The sequence below is a fragment of the Fringilla coelebs genome (genome assembly GCF_963513975.1).
Source record: "Fringilla coelebs genome assembly, chromosome: 5".
NCBI classification, from domain to species: Eukaryota; Metazoa; Chordata; class Aves; order Passeriformes; family Fringillidae; genus Fringilla; species Fringilla coelebs.
The window spans coordinates 61,302,360-61,329,105 of NC_140033.1; the positions used below are offsets into that span (position 1 = coordinate 61,302,360).

At 37.1% G+C, this 26,746-nt stretch overlaps 1 protein-coding gene across 4 annotated transcripts in view; it reads right to left on the minus strand.

The window, feature by feature from the left end:
* Positions 1-230: 230 nt before the first annotated feature.
* DNM1L (dynamin 1 like) overlaps positions 231-26,746 on the minus strand; it is a 34,840-nt gene continuing 8,324 nt past the window's right edge. Inside the window, exons 2-20 of one of the 4 annotated variants that reach the window (XM_084206698.1) lie at positions 23,612-23,759; positions 18,476-18,514; positions 17,257-17,303; positions 16,110-16,181; positions 15,552-15,638; positions 14,778-14,940; positions 13,363-13,483; positions 12,615-12,746; positions 12,141-12,347; positions 11,819-11,939; positions 10,792-10,947; positions 10,594-10,683; positions 9,749-9,841; positions 7,888-7,944; positions 6,594-6,671; positions 4,255-4,422; positions 3,503-3,612; positions 2,188-2,347; positions 231-1,126 (exon numbers count right to left, since the gene is read on the minus strand). In XM_084206698.1, the coding sequence (XP_084062824.1) occupies positions 1,070-1,126; positions 2,188-2,347; positions 3,503-3,612; positions 4,255-4,422; positions 6,594-6,671; positions 7,888-7,944; positions 9,749-9,841; positions 10,594-10,683; positions 10,792-10,947; positions 11,819-11,939; positions 12,141-12,347; positions 12,615-12,746; positions 13,363-13,483; positions 14,778-14,940; positions 15,552-15,638; positions 16,110-16,181; positions 17,257-17,303; positions 18,476-18,514; positions 23,612-23,759 (2,106 nt within the window). In that variant the 3' untranslated portion in view covers positions 231-1,069. The remainder of the gene's footprint in view (positions 1,127-2,187; positions 2,348-3,502; positions 3,613-4,254; positions 4,423-6,593; positions 6,672-7,887; positions 7,945-9,748; positions 9,842-10,593; positions 10,684-10,791; positions 10,948-11,818; positions 11,940-12,140; positions 12,348-12,614; positions 12,747-13,362; positions 13,484-14,777; positions 14,941-15,551; positions 15,639-16,109; positions 16,182-17,256; positions 17,304-18,475; positions 18,515-23,611; positions 23,760-26,746) is intronic. The other 3 variants (XM_084206699.1, XM_084206700.1, XM_084206701.1) reach the window with 3 other exon arrangements.

Below are 26,746 nucleotides of genomic sequence, written 5' to 3' on the forward strand. Positions count from 1 at the left end.
TTTCCAACCTAAAACCTCATAATTTTACGATTGTCCTCAAAAAAAAAAAAAAGCTACTTACAGCACAATAAAATTTCCTCAAAAGCAACTGTAATCTCTTATATAAATATTCCAATTCCACAGACTTTCTTTCATACTGTCATACATTCCAAAATTTGCAGAATTTGTGGGCATCCCCTTCTCCCTGGCCAACTTCATCTGTTTTTAAAAGAAACACTTACTATCCCATGACAGTTTTGAAATCCAGTTTTATTTTTCAGTTCTGCCAGAGCAAATTTACTATCAGATGGTCCAGGGCCTTGGTCCCAAGGGAGAGGAAGGGGAAGGTGTCCTTGTGCCTGATTATAAACTCCAACATTCATACACAAGCTCCAGTGCACTTTAATAACTCTGCAGCCACTTTTTAGTAGGCTGTTCTTGTTCACAAGCTCCAGGCTAATTCTTCCTACATGATACTCCATGAAATCAAGTCTGAAGTTTTGTCTGCCATTGAAACATTTGGGGACAAAGAGAAAAAAAAAAAGGGAACACACATACATAGTAATACGCTCAACATCTCTACTGTGCTATAAAATGGAGACCTCCATCTGTCACAGTGCATGCAATATATTCATGAAAGAAAATACTCGGTGCTCTCTTTTCTTCACAGTATTGAAATTTCTACTGGAAAAGCAGCTTAAAACTATGCCACAAGACTACACTGGCTGTCTTAACCACAGGCAACCTGTTCAGCAAGTCAGGCACTGGAACTTGAATGTTTTCCCCCAAGTTCAAATGAGACTGTCACTGAGACAGAAGACTTGGTCTGCTTTAATTTGCACCAGAAACCTGGTAAGGAAACATTTAGAGCCATTTATTATATGGATTAAATACGACTTCTTTTGCAAAATACAGCATGTTTTTCTGTTTGCAAATCAAACCAACTGTCTTTACATGAGCAGATTTACACAGTTGCAGTACACAGATAAGAAGAGTTCATAAATAAAAATTCTACTCCGTATACCATGCCTAGCAATTGTCAAGCCAATGTAACCTCCAATGCATATAAATAGTGTGGCTGATACAGTCTTCACCAAAGATGTGTCTCACGGATCTCTGCAATGATCTGGCTGGCTCGCTGCAGAGCCTGCACACAGGAACACACAAAAGCCAGAGTTAGTTATGCTGGAGAGATTTCCCAGGGACAAAACAGCAGCAGTCTAGGAAGTGCAAAGCTAAAAATCAAACCAAAGCTAATTAGTGTCATTACAAAACGTCCTGGATTGCCAAGCAAATTGTATTCTATTTGCCATCTGTATGGCAGTTGTCTTCTGTTAAAGTGAGCAGTTTTCCTTATCTCTTCCATAAACCAATCCTCCCTCCATCTGCTGATAACAGGCTATTGAATGTCACTGCATGGCGGATAAGAGCTACAGCATCCCACTGGGAGATGCTCCACCCAGAGGGAGGAGCCAAGCATTCCTAACTGGATATAACCTGGAGATTCTGGAACACCAGCACAGCTTCTCTACTGGATTTCCCAGAGGAACAGCTGCCTCTTCCACTGGATCTTCAGAGGAAGACTACACCCTTCTGCAGATCCCTACTCCAAGAGAACCACACCTGACACTCCAGGAGGGCTGCAGCCACCATTCCAATTGGACTGCTACCAACACCCTGACCCATAAGGTGTCAGGCTGTGTTCTGACTCTGTCAGTTTACTGCATTGTTTATTTTATCATTTTATTTTCTTCCCTATTAAAGAACTCTTATTCCTGCTCCCATATTTTTGCCCGAGAGCCCCTTAATTTAAAGCTTATAGCAATTTGGAGGGGGAGTTTACATTCTCCATTTCAGGGGAGGCTCCTGCCTTCCTTAGCAGGCACCTGTCTTTCCAAACCAAGACACAAAACAAGTGGTAACCCATTAAATTCTCAAGAAGGGCAGACTTCTTCACCATATACAATTTTAAAAGTCTGCCATAAAAGAGAAACTGCACCTACTTTCTATCTAGCCTGCTAAACTGCAGATTTAAAAGCTCACATGTAATCCTTTCTGCTCATGTATTGGTTTTAATTCCTCTAGCACAGAAAAGCAATACACTGGTATAGTCTTAAAAAGCAGTAAAGAAAAAAAGAAAGCAAGTCTTCAAAAAGCCTCCCATTGATATGGTGAACTTTTCCCCGGAGCTCCTGATCTCCTCATTACCTTTAGCATGTCAGCTGCCTCTTTCCTGCGCTGTGCCATGTCCTCAGACTCTGTGAGAAGGTCATCCAGCAACAGGGATTTGTACAGCTGGCCCACCAGCTCACTCTGGAGAGTGTCCTTCACGTGGTTCACCAGAAAATGCATCACTGCCTTTGGCACACTGCAAGCACATCAAGATTGTTTCTTTAAAATAATTGTTCAAAACCGGGTCTGTTCCAGAGGAAGAATGCACAATGAGGGCTGGCAGCTACACACAGCATTGGCTCAAACTACCAGGAATCTATCACTACCATAAATACCAAATAAAAGCTCTCTCAAGTAAAGGCAGCATCATGTACAATATTAGAGTAGAACTAATTAATATAAACTTAATTTTTTCCAAATAGAAAAGCTGCATTGTAAAAAACATGAACAGTGTAAAACACAAAATAAGAACAAATAACTTTGCTCATTAGAAACCAACCTCTCTCTACTGTGCATGGGATGACACACATTTATGATGTCAACCCTAACACCAAATTTTATGTGTAAATGGGAAGAGAAAGGGGCAAATAAATAATTCACCTCTCTGATATTACATAGTACAAACAGTGCAGTAAAGTTAAGGTAAACAAAGCACTCCCCTGCCATGAAATACTAAAAATTATATTGAAGGTATTAGTTTACTGGATAGACCAAAACACCTATGAGTCTCACTAATTGGCTCTAAAATCTGGTTTCAAGATTCCTGTACTTCCCCTCAGACTTCCCATATACATAAAAATACATAAGAAGCTAGACCTTTCCACAAACACATAAGCAAAAAAAGTTTTATAGAATTCCTCATTAACGAAAAAGTATGAGTTTTCCACAGTAGAAAGAACTTTTTCATGCCATTTCCATCCTTATAGCTAAGTGCTAGAAAACTGAGCCACACACACTAGCTCCTATTTGACCTTTCCATTTAAAATAACAAGATGGCAAAGCTAAATTCTGTCAAGGTACACAGCAACTAGAGTTTATTCCAGTTATTTGCTGCAAATCTTCCATCTGATTTGAAGCATCCTCCAGAAAAGCAGGCATCTCCTAAATAATTAAACCTTTTACTTAATAATATACAGAACCTGAAACCACTAGAGGAAACAAGTGCTTCTTCAAACTGCTTCCTTCTGTGAAGGGTCAAATTTTGCTACTGCTGTCCCTTCTAAAAAATTTATTTCTTTTCTCTCTTCTTACAAACACAAGAACATGATAAAAATAACATGATCATATATATGATTCTTGAAATATCACAATATTTGCACTGCCTAAGTATTTCAAGGAAGTTTGAGTTTACCTGTCCTGAATGTTCTTCCTGACAATAAGGAAGTAAGATTTAATAAGTCGTTCAATCACTTCACAATCTCGTTGCTCACGGGCAGAAAGTTTGCGTGCAACAGGTACAGGCTGTGTGAAAAAAATAAAACCCTCAGCTTACCAGTTCTGCTCATTTGCATTTGTCAATAAAACTCAAAACTCTAACTACTGCTCTTTTAGCCTGAGTTTGATAGATGTAATCTGTCTTGCAACAAACCTATAATTCTTCAGAAATAAAATTAGAGACATATCAAAATCCACATATGTGAAACAAAAGTCAGAGGGCACCAGCACATTTTTTCTAAACATCTCAAAATACTTCAAATATCTTCATCTGTTTTTAACTTAAGTGGGTTTTGTCTTTAATGGTTCTTCTCCTCTAATATAAACATTACAATTCAGCACAAGAAGAGCAGGAATTTGAGTTGAGCTAAGATTTGTTTCTGTACCAACAGCTATCTCGACAAGCAGTTCACTTGCACAGGAACTTGTGAAAGGAAGCCAGTTATCCCAATCATAGCCTGAAACTGGAGCAGGCAGGGAGGTTGCAGGGAGATTGGAATCAGCAAGGAGCAAAGCAAAAGAGACTGGCTGGAGCTCCTTCTTGCAATAGTGGGAATTATTTTACAAAGAGACCACATATTAGCAGCAAAGTTACAAGATCTGGAATTGAGATGTTTTCTTTCCTGAGACTGAACTACAAAGAAAAGGAATTTGTCTTCCAAGACTCACCACATCTAATAGGTTTACAGCATGTCCTTTTTGAGGACTAGCAGGTAGGGCTGTAGCTGGCTTGGATTTTTCCTCTGCTGATACCTCCTCTGGTTTGGAGGGTTTCAGCATTCCTCTCCAGTTGCCTGTTCCAGACTCTTGAGGTGCATCTGCTGCTACAGAAGGATTCTGCACAAACAGCACATTGAAAAAACATGGCAGAATTAGAACTTGGCCACTGTAGAGAAGCATCTGATCAAATCACTACAGGTAAACCTCACTAAAAATAAGATTTTCATAGGTATATTCCTTCATTCTGTTCTTCACATTCCCCACATTTATTCTCCCTTTGCTGGTTACAGCTCACCAAAGGTACCAGTAAAACGAAAGCTTTTAAAACTCATACTGTCCCTAATAAAGGGTATGAAAATGTCTCACCTGGAGAAATTCCATAGCATTTTAAGGGTCTACAAATCACTTCTGAAATTTGGGGTGATCTTTCTAAGTCATTTGGCTTTGACCACACATCCTATACTATCAGGATAATTCTGAAAATATATTTTGAAGATCACTACAGCTCTTGCAATACTTGAATTTAAATACTTTAGGTTTTATTTAAATACAAACTTAAGTTTCTTACAGTAACAGCTAAAAAGTATGCACATTTCTGTTTTGAGGTAGCACAGCTACGATCATATTTGTGCTGTCAGAATTTACGGAAGGCTTTTTTTATAACAAATCAAAACAAAAATCTTCATCCTCTCAAAGTGAAGATCAGAGATTCTGGGGAGTTCCAGACAAAGAATAACTCATAAATCTTCTGAGAAAAAGATGTAACACCCAACTTCAAACATTAGGAATCAGTGAACAAAACAAATATTAGTGAATGGTATCCACCATATGTTAATTAGTATTAAAAAACCTGAAGTTTATTTTGATGTAGAATAGGGGCAATTTTTATTTTGCACCTTTCCACAAATCTCTTCTATTTACTCTGTGCTTTAAAATCTAGTCCTGTTTGAAAAAGGTCATTCAAGGCCTTGTACTTGGCTTGCTTCAGGTACAGGAGGAAAAAAGCTAAATTCATCTATTGTGTTTACAATGAAACACCACAGGCTGATCTTAAATCTAAAAAAAGAGTGAGAAACAAAGCATAGCAAGTAGAATACCAGCAGCAGCATACAGGAGGAAACTCAGCTAAGCTGTGCACATCAAAAATTTTATTTAAATTGCACAACTGCTCAGAGGCATTGTACAACACACTAGGAATTAAAATAAAACTCTGCTAATAAGAGAAAATTATTATTAAGGAAAGCTCCACTGCATGATTTCTGATTGCAAGACAGCTATTCAAAATGACAAAAATGCCACTCTCATTCTGTGTTACTGTGGAGCCTGCTCTACCTCCAAAGCAGTTTCAGAAACAAAGCCACACAAGAGAGTGTGAAATGTATTACCCCACAGAAGACAGGATTTATGGGAAATGCAAACCAAATCTGGCAGCTTCCTGCTACTTCCTAAGTCACAACACTGTCTTCACAGTTTCTTTTTACATTTTGCAGCATATCAAAACCTCTAAAACACTGATGGAAATAATAGTTACAATTCTACTATTTACTAGATTTGACTTTAACCACTTTGCTCAGGACAGAAATGGAAGCTTTGCATCAAGATCTGAATGGGCAATAAAGCAGAAAGCCTGAGTCCCCTTGGTACTTCTAATACACAAACTTGTGACTTCCCTTTTTTTTTTACTCCTAGCAAGAGCAATTAGCAGAAAAGCCTAAAGAGGAATAATGAGCTGTTATTTTAACACATGAGACAGCACACCTAACATGTAAAAAACAATGTAGAACACATTTCACAAATATAAGTAAACCAGAGATTCAACAATTATGTGTAACAACACAAAGGAGGTTCAGTTTGAGCAAAGCCTGTAAAGATTCCCTGCAGGAAGCAGGAAACTCACATTTTAGCTTATCTTCTGTCCTCCTTCTTTAACTGTCAACACATTAAAAACATGCAGTTTAACAGCCATGCTGAAGACTTTTGATTACAGTACTGTTGCACCCAACAATCTATGGATATTTTGAGGCAAATTAGGTGCATATTTGTACGACAATATATTGCAAACAAGAGTTCAAAGAGAAAGCAGTGACTTGGCCACCTCATGGCATGTCTTGACATGCCACTGCACATAAAACCAGTAGTGCCAAGTAATCCACACTGGGGAGGACATCCAGACTGGGTAGGACACACTGCTGGTGACAGAACACCAGGGACAAACTGCTTTCCCTACACCTGGGGTGCACCACAACAGAAACGTGCATGCAGTGCTTAGAGGAAAAATCAAGACAGACCTTGCCATCAGCCTCAGCAGAAGCAGCAGTAACAGTCTCCTGGGAAGCAGGTGCCAATGCACCTGGAGCTTTAGTAGACTAAGGAAGGCAAAAAATGCAGGGAGGGGAAAAAAAAATTCAACTGAAGACCACCAAATTTACCTAGCAAATTGTATACACTTTTACCTACTAGCATCTTTCAAAATCCAGAAAAGAAATATTTTGCATTTGCAAGAAAAACAGTAATAGAAGCAGGAAAAAAAAAAAAAAAGAAGAAAGAAAAGAGAAAAAAAAAAAAAGAAAAATAAAAAGCATCTCCAAGACAGTTACTTTGGATTATCTGACCTTAAATTTCATTTAAGCTCCTACACTGATGATTTAACTATGAAATCAATAAAACGAAGGATCAAAGAGCACTGAAAGCAATCTCTAGATAGCTACCTTAACTTTCCAGTTCATCCATCGGTTGTCTTAGAATGATGAAAGGCAACAGTATTAGATCTACTCTAGGACTTTGTCTCACTTTTTAAGGTAATGAACTTAGTGAACAGATTTCTATCAGCTCTAGAAACTCCTGTTACAACCTCATGAGGATCCTAAACTATGGTCTCTATCTTTGAATTCTTAATAATCCACATAGTATTAAATAACTCTAAAATTCCAGCTTGTTGCCAGACTCTACAGCCAGACAGTGTTTTCCATGACATTTGGTTGGTTCTTCCACTCCTGTCATTGCACTAACCCCAAAACATGATAAAATTAAGCATGCTCCAGAGACAGAATATATGACTGGATTATGACGAACAATGTCACCTCCAACATCTGCTGCCAAAGAAAGTAAGACTGCAATAAACTGCAGTTTTAAGAGTGACTTAACAAAAATCAACCACAAGTCACTATGTTGGCACTGGATATTTTAAATCACCTGTTTATCTTTTGAAATCAGCATGTCTCCACTACAAATTTAAGCATGAAAGTTCTGAGTCCATCTTTAACATCTGCAGGCATTTTACACCTTACTTGAGATGACAAAATTCAATTAATAAGTGTATTACTACATTTATAGATAAGTCTTCCAAAATACCAGATTTAAAACCTCCCCAAAATTGCATCTTTTAAAGAAAATTATAAAAGAAAAAAAGAAAAGAAAATTATATTCCACTTCTATCTTATGAAACTGAAAAGAGAAAACTCAATACCTGGAAGCTCCCAAGACTGTTACTAGAGCAGCATATGAAAATTTCCAAGACTTAGATTGGATCTAGGAGAATGCATTCAGCTTTAGGTAAAAAAATAAAATCAAACATTTACTTACCTTGTCCCGTGACACAGCAGAAGGCAATTCCCGGGTTAACCTGTTCCGCCTTTGCTCCTTTAAAAACAATCCAGCAAGACCTCAATTATGTATTACTCTGTATCAACACACAGGCAAGATCCACATTTTACAGATGACTTCCATTTTAGACACAAACAAGAGCAATTTCATCTCATCCAGTGCCATGCTAATACTGTGGTCTATGAAACCCTTGATTATTTGGATACTTTGATTACCTGGTCAAAACCAAATTCTCAATATAAGAAGTTTTGCAAAGTTTTTTTGCACCACACTCCCTAATCAAAGCCTGAGCCTTTAAAAAACAGTATCAAAGCTCCACAATTTGGTTCACCACAGATACCCTACAGCCCTCATTAAGCTGTAAATCCTCCAAGTAATCTAAAGGATTTGATTCTGTGGCCAACACATGATTAGCCCAAAATTAAGGGGTGGCAGAATTTGCTTCATAGCAAAATAGAATTTGAAGCAATTAGGACAAAGAAATGTCTGATTTGGCTGGAAATTAACAATTGATTGTCCACCAAATAAGGCTTGGGTTTACATGGTTTGGTTCTTCAAAAATGTCGATGTCCTGTTTAGGAAAACATCAGGAAAAAAACTTAAGTTTTTTTACTTTACTTTTTTTTTACTTTAAGTAATACACGATGATACAATTTTCTATGGTCAGCTTCACAAAGTCCTAATTTCTGTACTCACAGCAGTTTCCAAACACATAGTTTTTGAACTAGACTAAAGAGCAGTCTACCAAGTCAAATTCAGTACAAACTATATGTATAGAAGAAAGAAATTTTACAGATTATAGAAGAAATTTTATAGAGTAGAAATTTTAATGTAAGCATTTAAAAATGAAGCCCTATAAAGAGTATGTAGTGATAGGACAAGGGGGAATGGCTTCAAAGTGAAAGACAGTAGGATTAAATTATATATTCCATAGGAAGAAATTCTTTCCTGTGAGGGTGGTGAGGCACTGGAGCAGGTTGCCCAGAGAAACTGTGGATGCCCCATCCCTGGAAGTGTCCAAGGCCAGGTTGGATGGGGCTCTGAGCAACCTGGTCTAGAGGAATGTGTCCCTGCATACGGCAGGGGGGTTGGAATGAGAAGACCTTCCAAGCCAAGCCATTCTATAATTCTGTGATGAATGAAAATGATGTGTTGGATAAACACAAGGGTATAAATGAGCTCTTATTAATGAGATTGCAAAAACACCAGATTGGTTCTTCCAATCTAACAGAGCAGATTGGTTGTTGAACTGCTTCCACTTGATGATGGCAGCAATAAGTATTATCAGATTTGGACTTGAAAAACACAAAATTACTGACGGGAGACTGAGGGAGAGAATCTCTCAGGGAGACTGAAGTGTGGTAACACAGAGATTCAAGAACAAAACCAAAAGCAAGCAGAAATTAGAACCAGAACAGAGGTAACAATACTTGTATTATCCTTTCATGAATGAGAGGAACATTAGTGATACATTGTGTCAAAGACAAAATGCAGTTACTCCAACATGAATGCCATTTCACAACTATGTATTTCAATCCTGCCTTAAAAAATTTCATTTCATAGGCAATACTCAATTAGATGCCCAACTCATTTTCCAGACGGAAAAACAGACAGAATCCTTTCAGTGAAGTATCAAGCAGTGATCCTAAATGTAATATGCAACAAAAATTAACAAATCCACAGATCACTAGAGTATACACAATATTCACAATTCATCACATTTCTCAGGCCTCAAAATGCAGAAATGTGCTTCAAAGAAAGAAGCTGAAGCATTTGTTATTTTATGAATTTCACCTTCACTTAAAGAGGCGAGAAACTTTAAGGGAACATACTTTCTTACCTCTATGTTGTTATTCATTAACCCACAGGCATCAGCAAAGTCTGGATGTTTGGTATTAATATAAGCTAACTCAATGGCCACCAGATTATGAACCTGCAATGCAAGATATTCCCAGATCAAAAATTCAGGGAGTAAAGCTAATGCCAGCACAGAGCAATGACCTACAATGCTGGCAAGCACAGCCTAACTGCCCATAGCAAAAGACCACTCAGCCACAAACCACCTACAGTATGTGAACCAGGGGGAGGTGGTTCACTGCGAGGGACACGGAGTATACAAAACAATTTTTGCTTTTCACATCAAATGCAGAGTCAAATACTGAAACACTCTTTACTTCCCAACAGGCAGTCCAAATCAGATTTTAATATTAAAACATATTTATTTAAAGGTATGAGTTGAACTTTTAGCTTTCACTAGCTAAATGGCATTACAAGCCTCTGAAACACACAGAATAAGGATTACAATTTAATTTTCATCACTGCACCCCAAGCTCTACAGTAAACACACAGCTTCTGTTACAAGGGAGGGAAATAACCTATATGAGGAAGACTAGAAGATGTTAAATTGAAATTTCGTAGAATTCTTCTTGGGAAACTGAAACATAGAAGACAACACGCTTAACCCTAACACCACCCCTTTGTTTTATATGTATCTATACTCTAATATAGAAGACTGTGTACATATTAAATGTGTACACATCAAAATGTGTACATATTAAATAACTATCAATTTAACAAATAGCTTAAGATTCCTTTAATAACTTGGGTTCCTGGGCAAACAGAAACATCAAGACTCCAGAAAACATGCACTGTTTACCAGCAAAATTACAGTAGATGGAAACTTACCATTTCATTTGTGACAGGAAGTCTCTTACGCAAAAGACAGGTTACTACTTCAACTATGGCATCGTGCAATTTAGGAAACCTCAGTAATTCCTAAAAACAAACCCAAATTTTACTGGTGAGACTTCCAGAAGTATTTAAGCAACTAATCACACACACATGCCATGATTACAACCCCTATTATAAAGCATGCATGTTTACCTGTGTACTGTAATTACTACAATGCTGGATAATCCTCTGCATTTCCTCGTGAACCAGCTCCACACAGCGCAAGCTCGGTTCTTCCAAACGTTTGATTTGCCTTTTTACCAGCAACTCAAAGGAAACCTCAGGAACAAACAAGGCAGGACGGGGACCCTGGTTCAAAAGGAGGGAAAAAGGTGCTAAATTGTATATAAAATATGATGCATTTCTAAGAAGTAGTATTTAATGAAGACCAGAATAAATCAGGTCACAGTGACACTCAGAACAGGTCTCAAGTATATATAAAAAATAAAAGCTATAAGTTCCTATCTTTAAGACAAAATGTATTAAACAATGATTAACTAGCATCCTTATAGAATCCTGGAGATTTCTACCTACTCATGTCACTTGAGGCTTACAAATCTGAACAATGCTTTTTGAAGATCCACACTTTGATGAAATCTATTATAAAGGCAAAGACATTTTCTTTCTAATTTCAGAGAGAGACACTGCCATTATTTATTGGACAGTCTGGGGCATCTAATGCCATACCAACAAGATAGGTGGATTTCAGTGTTTGGAGTAATTTCATTTATGACCACACAGACCAATGCTGAGCTACACATATAACATTTTTTACCTGAAATATGACATCTTTCCTGTTACTAAATCCCGTTTTTACATTTTACATTTACAGGAGGATGGGAACACACACACAGATCATTGCTATGGAGTACCTCATGCTCCAAGACCATGCAGAAACTTGCCTGTCTGTCCACAGACAACAGACACAGTACAAAAGCAGACTGACGTGTGACATCCAAAGTCAAGGTTGAAGGAGTGAACATTTTATTATATACTGCAAAATTTAAAAGTGCCCTTACTCTGTTAATTCTCAGCAACACCAATTCACATATTAGCAAGAAACCAAATCTGTCTGGAAAACACTGAATCATCTAAAAGTTGTGCCTCTTATACAGAATTAAACCTTAGCTTCCTATCTAAAATACAGCCACAACACTCAGAAATACAGAAGAACACTCACAGTGGCATTTCTAATGGCAGTCAAAATGTCAATTGTGTTAAGGCCACCCAGAGGGTCAACAGATTCTAAAGTTCTTCCAAAAGTCTCATGAAAAATATAACAGATTCTGGCTCCACCACATCTGAAAGAAGAAAATAATAACTGAAGTAGCAAATAATAAGAAGAAAGCTCTCATTGAAAACTTTTTTTACAGTTGCTTGGATTCAAGCTTTTTTGAGTATGTCATGGTCCAGTGTAGTAATATTGCCAGTGAGAGCCAGTAAGAGCCACTGGATCAACCAAACCACTCAGTCAATAATTCCAGGAAAACATTTGTACTTACAACTCTGAAGTCTCTATGTATTTTGCTGTTCCTTCAATAGTATTGCAATATTCTGTGGCAAATTTGGTGATCAGCTGCAACAAAGTAGCACTTTTATCTTCAACAGGTTCCCCATAGCTGTTCAGTAGAGACTGGTACTGGGCAGCTAAAACATTAATTCTGGTTTTCAGTTCTGGCAAGCAATCCCTGATATGATGCATCAGCAATCTAAAAATAGAAAACAGTTCCTCATTAGAAGCGAGGAAAAGTTTCAGCTTTATCATCTCCATCAAAACAGAGAAGAGACACAAAATATCCACCAAGGGAAAACATTTACTTGGGAAAATTACAGTAAATTCAGAAACTGAAAGAATCAGAGTTTACAACCAGAGTTTTCTTTAATGCATTACTGTACAGCACCAAAAGAGACACTAAGGGCAAAAAGAAAGGTCTGCACATATGTCTAACCCATCAGTTTATGTCTTGAAGTAATACCTGTTCAGTGTTCTAGCAAGATACTTGGTTCCATTTCGATTGGCAAGGGAAGGATATTTCTTTTGGAGAAACCCATACTCATCACGAATGGAATCAGCCACACTCTTCTTATTGTTAATATCCAGCTGACTCCTGAAGGTAAAAGGCAGAGTTACACACTAGTTACTGGATGCAAAGTAAAAGTAAGTTACTTCTGCTTTTCTGGACAGAACACTTAACAACGGGGCTTTGCTTTACACACATAACTCACCTTCCTTAGAATTCAAATATTTTTATTTGTTTCTCCATGCAGCATAGTCAACAAATCTGTATTGGTAGCAACTATACACAGGGTAAGCAATGCTCTTACCAAAACTACATGAGATTTGACCTAAGTAAGGTAAAAAAAATACAGCAAACAGAACCACAGTAATATGCAGTTAGGACTAATATTTAAGGGACCTGTGCTGGATCAGAGCTAACGTGAACAGCTGACCAGAGGCACCCCTCAAGCTGAAGGACAACAGCAGAAGTGGTGACACTACAGTTCTTCTAGAAGTGTCTCTATTCCTGTCTGCATTAGCAGTTGGTTGAGTGGAAGAACAAAGGCTTTGAGAAGTGAGCAACAAGCTTCTCACTTGCTTATTGAGAAGTTTATTTCAACATTGTCACCTTATTCTTAAAATAACTATATTCATGGCTAAAAAAGCAGAAGCATTACTTCATATTAACAGAGTTTTAAAAATAGCACCAATGTGCCCACACAGACCTATTCACTACTCCAATGATGCCAAGTTTGACTGGAATCACTCTTCCCATGAGCACATCCATAGCATCAGTGCCAGCATCCATGAGATCCAGCTTTGTGATAACAGCAAGGGTTCTTCGACCTACCAAAAGGAAAACACTCACAGGGATGTTCTGATTTCATCAGAGTAACTAAAACTCATAATTCAGCAAATGGAGAATTAGTGGCCTAAATTCATTAAATAGGGAAATATTGCTCATCTAAACCAGTAGGTTAACACACACAGGATTTGTCTGGGACCTCAATATTTCCTGAGCTCCTGGTCTGAAAAAAAATGTGCCAAGAACCTTTTCTTTAAAATATAACACACTTTTTGAGTCTAAAAAAATAAACCAGCATCTCAGTAAAATCAGTAAGTTCTTGGATCTTGAAACTTTCATGTGTGTGTAGCTACTTTAGTACTGTAGGTTCTCACCATATAGCATTACTCCTGCAGAACCTGCAACATAATCTGCCACTCCAGACCTTTAAGTTTCAGAATTTTGGGAAGTGATCCAAAAGACACTGTTGATCATTTTTACAGGAGTAAAATAAAAGGGATATCTTGAACAAGTATGGCTTAACTGAGCTGACTGCCAGAAGAGGTTTTCCCTCAAGGTTATGTGGCAGACAAGTCAAAGTAGACTTGGAGTTTGAAAACAATCAAGAAATGTTACATTTCATGGAAAGAAAAATTAAAGGGTACCAACACTAAATTTTAGCCTAATTTCTGTATGTTTATTTTCCAAGTGTATTAATCCATGTTCTTCCAAATTACACAATGCCATTTGTTAGTCAATGGTACTGACAGCACTTTGCAAAAGCAAGAAGCAGGCAGCCAGTAGCTTCAGATCTGTTTCAAAGTCCTTAGGTAAATATAAAATTATCATCTTTCTATTCTATTAAATCAGTTTTCCCACATAAATACAGGGCACAGAATCCATCTTATCCTTACTAAAAGTCACTAAACTAACAGCTAGACTGTCAATTACTTAGCTGGAGGATGGCATATTTTCTCTACCAAAGGAAACAATGTTGGACAATAAAGCATGAAGTTGCCCTAACAGACAACTCCGAACTACTAAAACTCTGAAAACTCCCAACATTCTTAACACCATTTTGCTGCACACTTGTTGCACACTTCTGGAAACAGAAGTGAGTCCATGACTATTAGAATAGTTACTTAATCTATCAGTTATTGATTCATCCCAGCAGCCTCTTGAGTTGAAGAGACTGCAGCAAGAAGTCTTTAAGCAAATATAAAACTTAGATTTTCTAGGAAATGTGGTGACATTTACTTTTCTTACTATATTTTGCTCAAACAACTTCAGTTTTATTTTAGGACTGACTTTTAAAAAGCAGTTGAATTACAGCATCCAGCTAGCCTTGGTGCTTACCATCTGGATCCACCTCCCGAGCTATTTTCAGGGCTTCAGAAGTGGCCATGTCCGTGTTGGCAGCTGTGACTGCCAGGATAATGGAATTGGGGTTGCTGATGAACTGAAGGATGAGCTCTCTTATTTGAAGTTCAATGTCTTTAGGCTGATCACCAACAGGCACCTAGAGAAAAAACCAAGATGGAACTGTTCAAAATTGTGTCTTTATGCCTGCATGAGGCTTGGTGCCCAAGAACCACGTGCACAACTAGCAGAGTGGGGGGTGGATTTGTGTATGAGCAGGGAAAGAAGTCATCTTGTCATCTTCATGTCTCAGAAAATTATTTCGTATTATTCCTGAACAAGCAGGATCTGAACATGTCTGTTAGGATATCCTCACTTTATACAGCCTATTACACAAAATACACATAGCCACTCCTGGAGAAGCAATGTGGAAGAGACCTTCCAAGTTGCCAAATACTCATCTATCTGCAGGTACAGCTCTGAGACCGGAAGTGCTACCTCTTCTATGGAAAGGAACATGCAGCCCACACACCTACCGTCACTTACATGTACAGAGAGGAAAAACATAAGCAAATCTATCTCTGACATCAGCAAAGTACAGCAGAAACCCAAATCTTAGCCCAGAAGACAGTGACATGTCAAATTTACATAACACTACCTAACCTCAGGAAAGCAGTTTATCTAGCCATGCAGAACAATGGCAAAGAGTGAGCAGGCACACCTTGTTCAAAAATACACACTGAGTCAGAAGAGGAGCATTCTGCACCTTACCTTTGTCATTCCAGGTAAGTCCACAAGAGTCAGATTTACAACATTAGCTGAAAAAATCTTAAGATGAATGGGTTCAGGGCTGATCCCCTAGAAATACATTAATAAGAAGTAATAATTACTGCCCTGGATTATTTAAATTCATCATATGAAAAGCCAAAGGCTGTAGTTTCATACTACAAACACTTTCTATCACCACATACCTTAAAACACACAGCAAGGAAAAAAAGCCAACCATCTGTCAACCAATTCTTTTGTCTTTGTCAGCTGCCATTTCTATAACTACATAAAGCCAGATATGTAGAAAAATGAAAGCAAGTTTAACTAAAAGTTTATTTTTTGCACTTTTATTACAGAATCTTGAAGCAACAATTCTCTTACAGCTGAAGTAACTGTTCTCATGAACACAGTTAAAAAATCTCAAGATAGCAAGAAGTAGTCCCATGTTCTTCATTAGAACAGTTAACTGCTTTTCACTCCTAGCTGCTGAAACTCTTTAAGAAAGGTTTAAGCAGCAAGAAAATCAAAAGCAAGACAACAGATGAACAGTGCAGGATTTACCTTATTGTTTCCTGAAATCCTCTCTGTTTCATTTTCTATTTCCTGACGAATTTCATCAAAATCTGTATAGATCTGAATGAAGAAAAAAAAGTTTAAAAAGCAAAACCAGCATTCACTTACTTAACTGCAAAATAACGTTCTCCAAGGGATGGTGAAAAACTCTAAGTATGCAGAATATAAAAAAAAAAATCTAATAATTACTAGTAGCCCTTAAACTGATGCAAACAGGAATGATCAGTGCTAAAAATGAAAGAAATTGGTATTTAATCTATTGACTAATTCTGTGAGATGGCAGTTATTAGCACTTATGACCAATGTCGGACACAAGTTGTTAATTTGTGTCCACCTACAGAGAATTCCAAATACTTAATTCCATTTTGAGTCTAGTTGTAATCCTTTGAAGTTAATATGCAACATGTAGCCTAAACCCCTTCTCATAGTGAAGAGGACAAAGGGCAGTTTCATTTTCAAATTCTTCCACTCTTGTAAAAACTGTTCTCCTGCCACCAAGCTAAAAAGGTTAGCACAGAGCTATCCTTCCACTGATTCCCTCTATATTCTTCTTTAACTTTACTTCAATTTCTAGCACTGCCTAGAAGGTGAGAAAATCACTTTAAAATAATAAACACTTGTATCATTTATCTGCCAACAAAAATATGACTGTCTTCAAGCAAGAATTAAGCTTTGACTCGTCCTGAGCTGCTAGGTCATCTCAGTTTGTGCTCCTTCTCCTGATGCACATGAGGCTCTTTTTTCTTTCTCACAGCTTTCCAACAAACCTCTGAAGTAGCCAATTTTTCAATGGACTGAAATGACTTCTGCTTACACCTATCCTTGTCTTTGTGACATCCATTCTAATTTTGGCAATGCACAGAATAGAATAAACAATAAAATAACCCAAAAAGGACTATGATAACTCAGCAGAAACAACGACTCACACAACAGACATTTTATGTTTTCAAAAGTTTTCTACTCATAAAAAGCAAAACACAAAATCCTCAATACTCTGCCACATAGTACAGCAGGTATAATAATACCAATAAATACCTTCTTTTCAGGAAAGTCAAGGGAAGAGATAACATAATTAAGTATATATATCTGTTAACATATTTATGACACTGCTACTTCATCAAGAGAGCAAACATACCTTATTTTTGGTATGAAGAAATTTACCCCATTCTTCAGCATCTACCTCTGAAAATAAAAATGGATACGTGAGAAAAAATTAGATTTTTCACTAACATTTTTTCCAAGGCCTGGTCATTGAAAACTATGAGGTTGTTTTTTTTTCAAGCAGCAAAAGAAAAATTAATTAGCTTTCTACAGTTAGATGTTAAATAGCTCAGTATAAATAGATTTATGATTCTATTGAAACATTGCACCTCACTACTACGTCTAGTTTGTCTCACACACGGTCCACCTTCCTACCTATGACTGAGCTAATCAACTATCCTGCAATCTTTCAGAAATGGTCTTGTTCACTAAATATCAGCTTGTAACAGAAAACAAAAGTATTATTAGCAATAGCTTAAAAACCTGGGAAAGGAAAGGGTAGCATTTAGCATCTTTTTTTCTAAACCATGCAAGTGAGATCAAATTACAGCTGAAAGAAAAAGTTAGAAAAACCTGTAGAACTAAAAGCAAGCAAACAGAAAATACATAAGAATTCTGCATAACAAAGAAGCCTTAGGAGAACATGTCTCTTCCCAAATCTGTCAAGGACCAAACATCTTCACTCTTGTCAGTCACCAATGGGGTCCAGAATTACTTGGGGACTATGTAAGAACAGTCCCAGAAACAGCAAAGGAGGTTTTGTTCAATTCCTGCTTTGTAGCACAGGCAGCAGTTTGAGTCACACTACAAGGCAGTCACATTTTCACTATTAGGTTTCCATGTATTAGAGGCAAGTTCCATTTCCAATTTTTAGTTTGGGGTAATTTCCTCTGTGCTCCCTGACACAGCAATCTGCTCTATAAGAACTGTCTACAAGAAATCTGGCCCTTTGGCAAACACATGGTTTACCTACAATCAAGTAATCTTTCCAAATATTTTTTTCACTTAAATTGTAATTTAAGAAAGTTGATCAACAAAGTTTTTTTTAAGGATTTGGGAATTAAAAGTGCAGGAAGTTCTATGAAGCAGCAACGGCACAGAAGAAAAGCAAAAATTATCTCATTCTAATGCAATAAGGTCAGAAAACTGAAAATCAATCAGATCACAAGACAGCAAAATAATCACCACAGTAGCTGAAGTGTAAAAGGAAAAGTGTAATCAATCAACAATCATGTGGCATGAAATGTATGTGATTAGTGTATATAAGCATGCACTTCAGGTGTAGGGAGAAAAAGCAAGTGGATAAAGGCAACCTTTAGCAAGGTGTCTTGAATTTTTCCATGTAGCAGGGTCTGCAGTTAAAGAGAAACAGCATTGAATGGTGTTTAACATTTTAAATCATATTTAATATAGCATTTTATTCATTTTCAATTACAAAGAGCACAAATGCATGCAGACAGATGTGCATGCTATTCTAGTATTGATGAAAGTGTGTAACATATTAGCAATATGCACAGAAATAAGACCTTAACTAAACACATATAAATAATGCCTATTAAGCAGATATACTTTGTAACTATACAACAAAGTTGAGTTAATGATGACTATAATTGCCATACACCTAATTCCAACAGCTCAATGTGTTTTCTTATCTGAGCACAGAAAACAGTACCACTGGGCTCCACAGAGCTGAACTTCTTCGGCAAAATATGTTTCTCATAATTTACTCATGGCAAGACACAGAAAAAGTAAAGAAGCATTTATAATGTCATTGGAAGTAGTGTTACTGTATGGGAGGGAAATCTGATGCTGTGCATCAATATTTTTAAGACTCAATTAAAGAATAATATCAGTTCTGAGACAGATTTAAGAAGAGACAGCATATGCATTACCCTTCTCAACCTTTAATTTTTCAAAGTATTTACAGAAATGTCATTACAAAAAACCACCAACTTCTTATTGAGGGGTTGATGAATTTAAAACTCTATTTTCCTGTGATGTCTGTACAACACCCTGAAAGTACAAGCAGCAAAACAAACTGGTAAAGATATTTTTGGTTTGTGCCTGTTTGGTACAAACTTCAGGTAGTACGACAATAATCAACTCATCTGTTTGAACAGCTTAGTTCATCTGGAGAGTTGATGTTTTGCTCAAAGGTGTGTGTATCATCAATAGAAATATGATGGACTAGATCTGTTAAGGAAAAATTTTTAAAACCAAACTTTCGTCCCTACTGTTCTGCAGGCACAAGAGCTATGAAGAAAACATCATCAGGAAAAACTTTTGCTTGTATTGGTTAGTAAATAGGCAAAATAACATACCAGTCTCTAAAGTAAGTGCAAAGTGAAAGGGTTTCTCCATTCCAGATTATTTAAAAGGTTCTATTTACTGTTCAGAGGAAATAAAGTAAAATGCACATAGAGGAAAAAACTATAATGTGTTCAGTACTGTATTGCTCATCTCCTTTTGAAAATTGAATCTAAGGGAGTAAAGAGAGGCCTAAAGCCAGGAAGAAAAATACACAGCAAGATACTGCGAAGTGTTACATTTGAGAGATATGGACCAAGCACTCTCTGGTTATGTCCCTCCTTGGGAGATGATTTCCTCCTCAGACACTTTTAGTCTTAAATTATTCTCTTTCTGGTGGCATGGGAATTTGCACTAGGAATTTGAACTAGGCTTAGTTCTATGTATAAATAATTTTTTTCAGTATTATCTATAAGCTCCTTAAAATAAATATTAAAAAGACACACTTGGGTCAGAGACACTGCATTTTAACTTGCTAACACCTATGGCAAAGTTTCCCAATAGATCCAATTTAATGGAAAGGAGCTTTTAGGAAAGGATTTGCATTTCTCTAAAGGTAACAATGCTCAAGGCAAGGAGAAAGTGTTTTAACTAGCCTACATTCAGCAACCCACTCTTCTAGTTTCCATGAAGAATGGTTTTTTATCACTCATTTAACTGGTAAATCAGTCTTCCCTCAGTTATGTTACTTTTTGGAAGCTTTTCAGGCAATACCTTCAGAAGAATTAATCACCTGATTACACTAAACATTAAATGCTAGATAAAGGTGTGACAAAACAACCCTTTGGTCATGATGAAATCCAGTATTACACATGGTAAGGAATTACTAAAACAGCAGCTATTAAGAACAAACAGATCCTGCTTTTCAAAACAAAATCCCACCACATCTTGTGAATAAAGCAACAGTCTATATTTTTCTGGTTTTCCATTAACTGTAGTAAGACCTGCAAACCTTAATTAATACCCAGTAAAAGCACATATATCACTTGATTTTTCTCAGGACTGCCCTCTACCAAATTGTACTTGTTATGTCCTCTAGAACACTCCTTTAAGAAGCTCAATAAAATACAAGGATAACTGACTTCAGTTATTCAGGTATCTTCTGTCCCTTTCTAAAGCAATAGAAATGTTACTCATTTCCAATGGTAGAAGCTGCTGGGAGTCATAAAAGGCCACCACCACAGAGGATTTCCAGCAGCATGGCAACGAAAACTTCCCAAATACTAACTGTTGTACCATTTTTCCCATCCTTGGCACCAACTGGACTGCAAGCACTTTTGAGGGAAAGCTTTTCCTCTCTAGTGCTTCTACAAAGCCAAGCCCAGTGAAGCAGGCCACACTGTTTGGGAGCTAGGAGTAAGAGATTCCCATCTGAAGTAGAGAGCAAAAGGCTAATGAAACAATGTTGATTTACCAAGCAATGGATCTGCATCAATTATTCCTGTGTTCTGTATCAATTCTGTCTGCTCAGAATTTGAACAATGTTCAATCTTGGAACAAATGAAAAAAAGGAACCTATAAGCACCTACTTGGCCACTGATATGTTCTCTCTGATTTTCCATTTCTGAACTACCATTATAGGTTTTCACTAATTGGCAAGGCCAATTTAATAATTCACAAGACCAGGCCCAGTTCTCTGATAAGTGCTGCTTCTCTTGCAATTTGATCAGAGAACACCACAGTGTGGTATCATCACATCAAACACACCATATGTGCTGAATCACTAGAGCCAACAATAAACAGCAAAAGCATGATGAGAACATTTCCTTCCCATCAAATTACACACATTCTCTGTAGAATATACAGATCAGCTTGTTATAAAAATACAGAAGTTCCCATTTAACGGAAAATTTATCTTTGGTATTTTCTGACTCTCTTATTTACTGCAGTAATCACAGTACAAAGGGTATTACTTGCCCCTCCTTAAGTGAGCAGTACAGCAGTCAAACATGCTTTGTGTTAAAAACTGAGAAGCTTTCTGGATGCCAACACTCCAACAGAGGTAAAATTAAAGCTTGTAAGAACCACGGAGTAGCAGCTATTTTGAAATGGCTGCGTTAATATACAATACCAGTAGAGCAAGCATTATGATGGACACAAGTGACAATCACAAAACAGAAGTCAAAAGAGAAGAGAGAGTTGTACAAAACTAGTTGTGTTCACAGAGAGTTCAATCCCAGCATTCAGAAAGGAACATGCTAAGACTGATACTCCCTTGCCCAATTTTCAACTTGCAAAGAAATCCCCATCTGGATAAAATCCTTTTCTGCAAGACTATTTCCCTCTGGGAAATCCCAAATCCATCTTCAACCCTACCTCAACATCCACCTCATTACAAATAAAATTAGAGGTCTAAAAATAGACCTCTAATGGCACTTATTACAATTGTTACACAGCACAGACAAGATAAGAAATTGTCATTTTTTTTCTTTCCAAGCTACTTGATCCCATCTTCTCAGATGTAACACCACAATCTGAACATAAGCTAGACCAGATCAGTGACAACATCATTTAGACCACAATTTGCCTGAATTTTGGAGAAGAGACTGTTCAAACTCAACTGGAAAATCATAATTTTTGTTCTCATCAAATGCCTGTTCTCACCAAACAAGCCCACATCTCTATCAGAAGAAGAAGATGAGATTATAACATTAACATAGTACATATTAATTGTTTTCCCCCAAAAAATCTAAGTGGGCATCATAAATAATAATTTAGCCCAACATCCCTATGAATTTTTAATTTAAAATGCCCAAATGAAATGCAACCTAAACAAAAAGGCTCTGCCTTGACTCAGAATACTCCAATTACAAAACCTCCTTTTACACCTGTAAAGTAGCAAAGAAGAGCAAAATAATATTTTACCCTACAACTCAGAATCCAAGCATTCTGAGAAGTTCTAGAAATACAAACTATACACTGCACAGTACAAGCAATATAAAGCTACATTTAAAGACATCAAATGTGCCATTTCTAAAAGTTGCACAGAGATTGAATTCTCCATCCTTCAAGGTTTTCAGAACCAAGCAGATAAAGACCAAAGAAATGTGGTCTAGACTTCAGAGTTGGACCCATTTTGAGGAGATGGGACTAGAGATCTCCTGAAATAATTTCCAGCCTGAATTTTCCCTACAATTTCTCATGGTTTGCATGCTAATTGTTATGAACCCTAACTATGTTCTCTGCTTGTGACAGCAATTAAGATTGGAACTTAAACATTTCAAACAGCACAATACAAGTAACTGTCCTTCAGAAATCAAAGGCCATAAATATTACAGGAAAATAAATACTGTAAAGAACATTTGATACCTTGACTTACCATTGGCAGAAAGAAATTAAGAGAAATTTGAACACAATGAGAATATTTATAGTCGCAAGTTTATCATGCCAACAAAAGCCTGTGCAGTTATTAGTGTCTACATAAAAAAACCCTAAGATTTATCTTACTATCAGAAGGTGGATATGTCCCTGCTGCTCCTAATCAGGAGCATTAGTTGGTATGAAATGAGCATTGAAACTCCCAAGGGACAACTGAGATCACTTTCTTGATCTGCTGAAGGATAAAATAGAAGCAGTACAGAAGACAAGTGTCAAAGTAAAAACTACAGAACATTTAAAGTGCCCTGCTCGATGCACTTGAAGTCTCTCAGTGCAGCCCTGTAGGGTGGCATGTGTAAGCCCTGTCAGTTCAATTCTGTTTGCTTCTACTGCAAGTTTGTTTTCATTTCTCCACAACTTACCAATTTCCTACCCTCCTTCTAAAAACTCTAACACTCATCACCCTCTTAATGAAATACTTTATATAAACTGCAAAAGGGGATGGGATGAAAAACACACTAAATAAAATCATGTTCTCTACATTCCTGACAATTATCTTTACAACTGAAATGCCCGTTTTTCTCAAAAGAAATTCCCATGAACAGGAAAGCTTAAAACATTAAAGGTATTTTAAATATCCAAAAGATTGTTACTTCATGACATTTGGTAAATGGAAAAAACAGATACGACAACAGCTGTGTTTTCTTCCAAGAAAATTTTAAAAAGCATACTAGAGTTTTAACGTTACAGCAACTGATTTATCATTGCAAAGGACAGGAAAGACTTGAATAAAAAGGCAAAACAAATTATTGGATCATACTTACCATTTTCATCTCCAGCTCCTTTCCGACCATCCTCTGGGGAAACGTGCACCAGCTGCAGAATAAGGGGTCTCCGGGTGACAATTCCAGTACCTCGTGGGAGCAGATCCCTCCCCACAAGACTTTCCAACACAGAACTTTTTCCACTGCTCTGAAATGTGGAATACAGCTACATTACTTTCTGGAACACAAAAATGCTGTGATATTTTAGTTTGCTTTCATCTGGCCTGCAAAGGGCACTCTGTCTTGTCCTCTGCTACAGAGTGCCTGAAGGAGCATGTGACAGAGTGGCACAGGTCTGCTACAAGCCAGGAACCGTCTAAATCTGCTTGGGATACTCAGAACAGGTTTCTATCTACATGGTTTGTCCCATGGTTTTTATCTCTTAAGGTCAAACTAAACTCATAGTAGGTTTCAGAAAAATTAATCTCCTATTTAACATTTTCTACCACAAATATCAAACTCTCCAGAAACATTTCTGGAAAAAAATGCTACTCTTTATAACGCTCAGAAAGAAATCTGATGCCTTGTACTATGTCATTTTCTAACATCTTGAAGTAAAACTGCTTTGTAAACTGAGGAATTCAACCCTGGGTTATCATTTGTTAGAATTAACAAGGGCTGGCTGTGTTGATATCAGAGGCAGCAATTACACAAACATATATTAACTATGTATACTTGAGTACATAGGCTGCTACAATGTTACATTCCTTTCAGTTTGAGGTTTGGTTGGATGGGGGGGGTTTGTTTGAGTTTTTTTGGTTGGTTGTTTTTTGGGTTTGTTTTGGTTTCTGTTTGGGGCTTTTCTTTAATCATGTATTGTATCAGTTTGGTAAGTACAGACAGTGTTTTATACACTAAATGTAGAAACAAACATTGTTTCATGGCATCCCACACTCTCTGTGGGGATGTTTAAGTATTTACATAACAAAAAACTGTAAAAAGTTAGGAAATACTTAAAGGCTGTGAAATTACAAATATTCTTTGAGAGAATACATTTAAAATGTTCTCCTGCACAACTCCTGTACAAGATTCATAACCGGGCCAACAGCAGCTGTGAAAACCTGGGTCTTAAAAATGTTTCTAAACATATACCATGTTAAAATTAACAATAAAAATCAGACACAGATATGTCAATATAACACTCAATCTGATTGAGAAGATTTTGTCTTTTTAATAACACTGTACTGAACTCTTCCAATTTTCTGCATCACTAAGTCTAGTGACTAAGACATAGTGATGCCATGAGAAAACCTGCTCTGACAGCCATTGCTACCATCTAGGAAATATTTCTGTATTAAAGCAACTACCATACAATTCTCTTGTTAAAAAACAAACAAGAAAACAAAACCAAAAAAGGAAACCAACAGATGCTTCTGACAGCTGGAATGTGTATTATGTAACTGCTATGGAACCTCCACTCAGCCTACCAGTTCTGAAGTAACAGATTTGAGACTTCATGCAAATTGAGTACATAACCTAGCATAACATGATATCAAAAAAGTGATGAATATCCTTAAATCTCACAAATTTCTAAAACTGAAAAATAGATGAGAAGTCAAGCAACAAGTTACTATCAGACAGTACATTTCTACTAGTGCACTAAAACAAGACACAAATATATTATAAGAGAGTTTGAAAACCTATTGAAATAGGGCTTGTATGCAAAATGACAAAATAGATATTAAAATACAAGGCCAAACCCCTAGAAAGTTTGAACAACAACAAATGAAAGCCTTTTTTTATTGTACCATTTTATTGTATATGCTTCATGCACAGAAAAAAAAAAAGATGTTTTATCAAAAATAAGATTTGTCTCAATAGGTAAATAACACACCAATGCAGATTATGTGCATTATTCAAAGTAAATCTAAATCACATTTGACAGCAGTGAGATCAATGGCTTAGAAACACTTGGAAATACTTGGAAAAAGGGTCAAGCAGAAATACAGCCTTATTAAAATTTGTTTTTCCTTCAAAAGACTCCCCTAGAAAGTTATTAATAATTTTCTTCAACTATCCTTCTCCAAATCAGCTTTGGGCACCTTCCCTACAAGCACCTTATAACAGACTGCTGGGCACTGAGCTCTTACCAAATAACTTAAGAACAACCTGACCAAAGCATGAACTAGATCTGCAAGCCTCCCTGAGAGAGTTCCTGGTCTGGCCCACTTCTGAAGAACTACTGATATTATAGACTGTGAAAAAACAAACTTCACAGAGACAAATAACAAACCACTTCTCAAGAAACTTACTTAAAACAAGTGAAATACCTAACCAAAAAAATGAGAGATGATAAAGGTTCATCTTGTGCATTGGAAAAAAAAACCCACAAAAAACAAAGACCAGTGCTTCATTTATTAAAAATATTTCAAATATTGAGGCTGGATGTGGCACTTGGAGATATGGCTTAGGCGTGATTATTCTGAATTGATGGTTGGACTATCTGATCTTGAAGGTCTCTTCCAAACCTGATGATTCTGTGGTCTCTTGAGCAAGATTTTCTTAGGCATGGGAAAAATGATGACTCAGTCCCACAAGGCTGAAGATCAGACTTAGATGAAGTGGCTTCTCATGAACATATAATCCAAGCACATAAGGGATAGTAACAAATAGCAGGAATCCTTATCAACAACCTCACCACAAAAGGAAGCCAAAATCCACGGGACAAGCTGCTGCACACTGTTGCTCTTTAAGTCTTCCCAAAGGAGGGGTAATGTAGGAAGGTAAAATGGGTACACCAAGCTACATACAGAAACAAACCACTGTGTCTTACACCACTCCCAGTTACCTCTGGATGGGGAAGGAACAATCTGGATCCTTTGCAAACACACTAAATGAAACATTACAGTACTCCATGCATCAAGAAATTCTTTCAAATTGCATTACACTCCCAACTAAAGCAATCTGCTCTTGGAATACAATTATCTAATGACGCACTTCTTAATCTGGACTCCTCAGCATCCATTACCAAGAATTGTCTGGGAACACGGTGCAGGAAGCAGTAAACACAAAGTTGATCTTGTTCTGCCAGTGAGGAGGAAGCAAGGGATATGGGTCTGTTAAGAATACAAAGTCAGTTCAGCCAGACCTTCAAAGAATAGATACAGACACTAACACTGATAACCAAAGGAATTT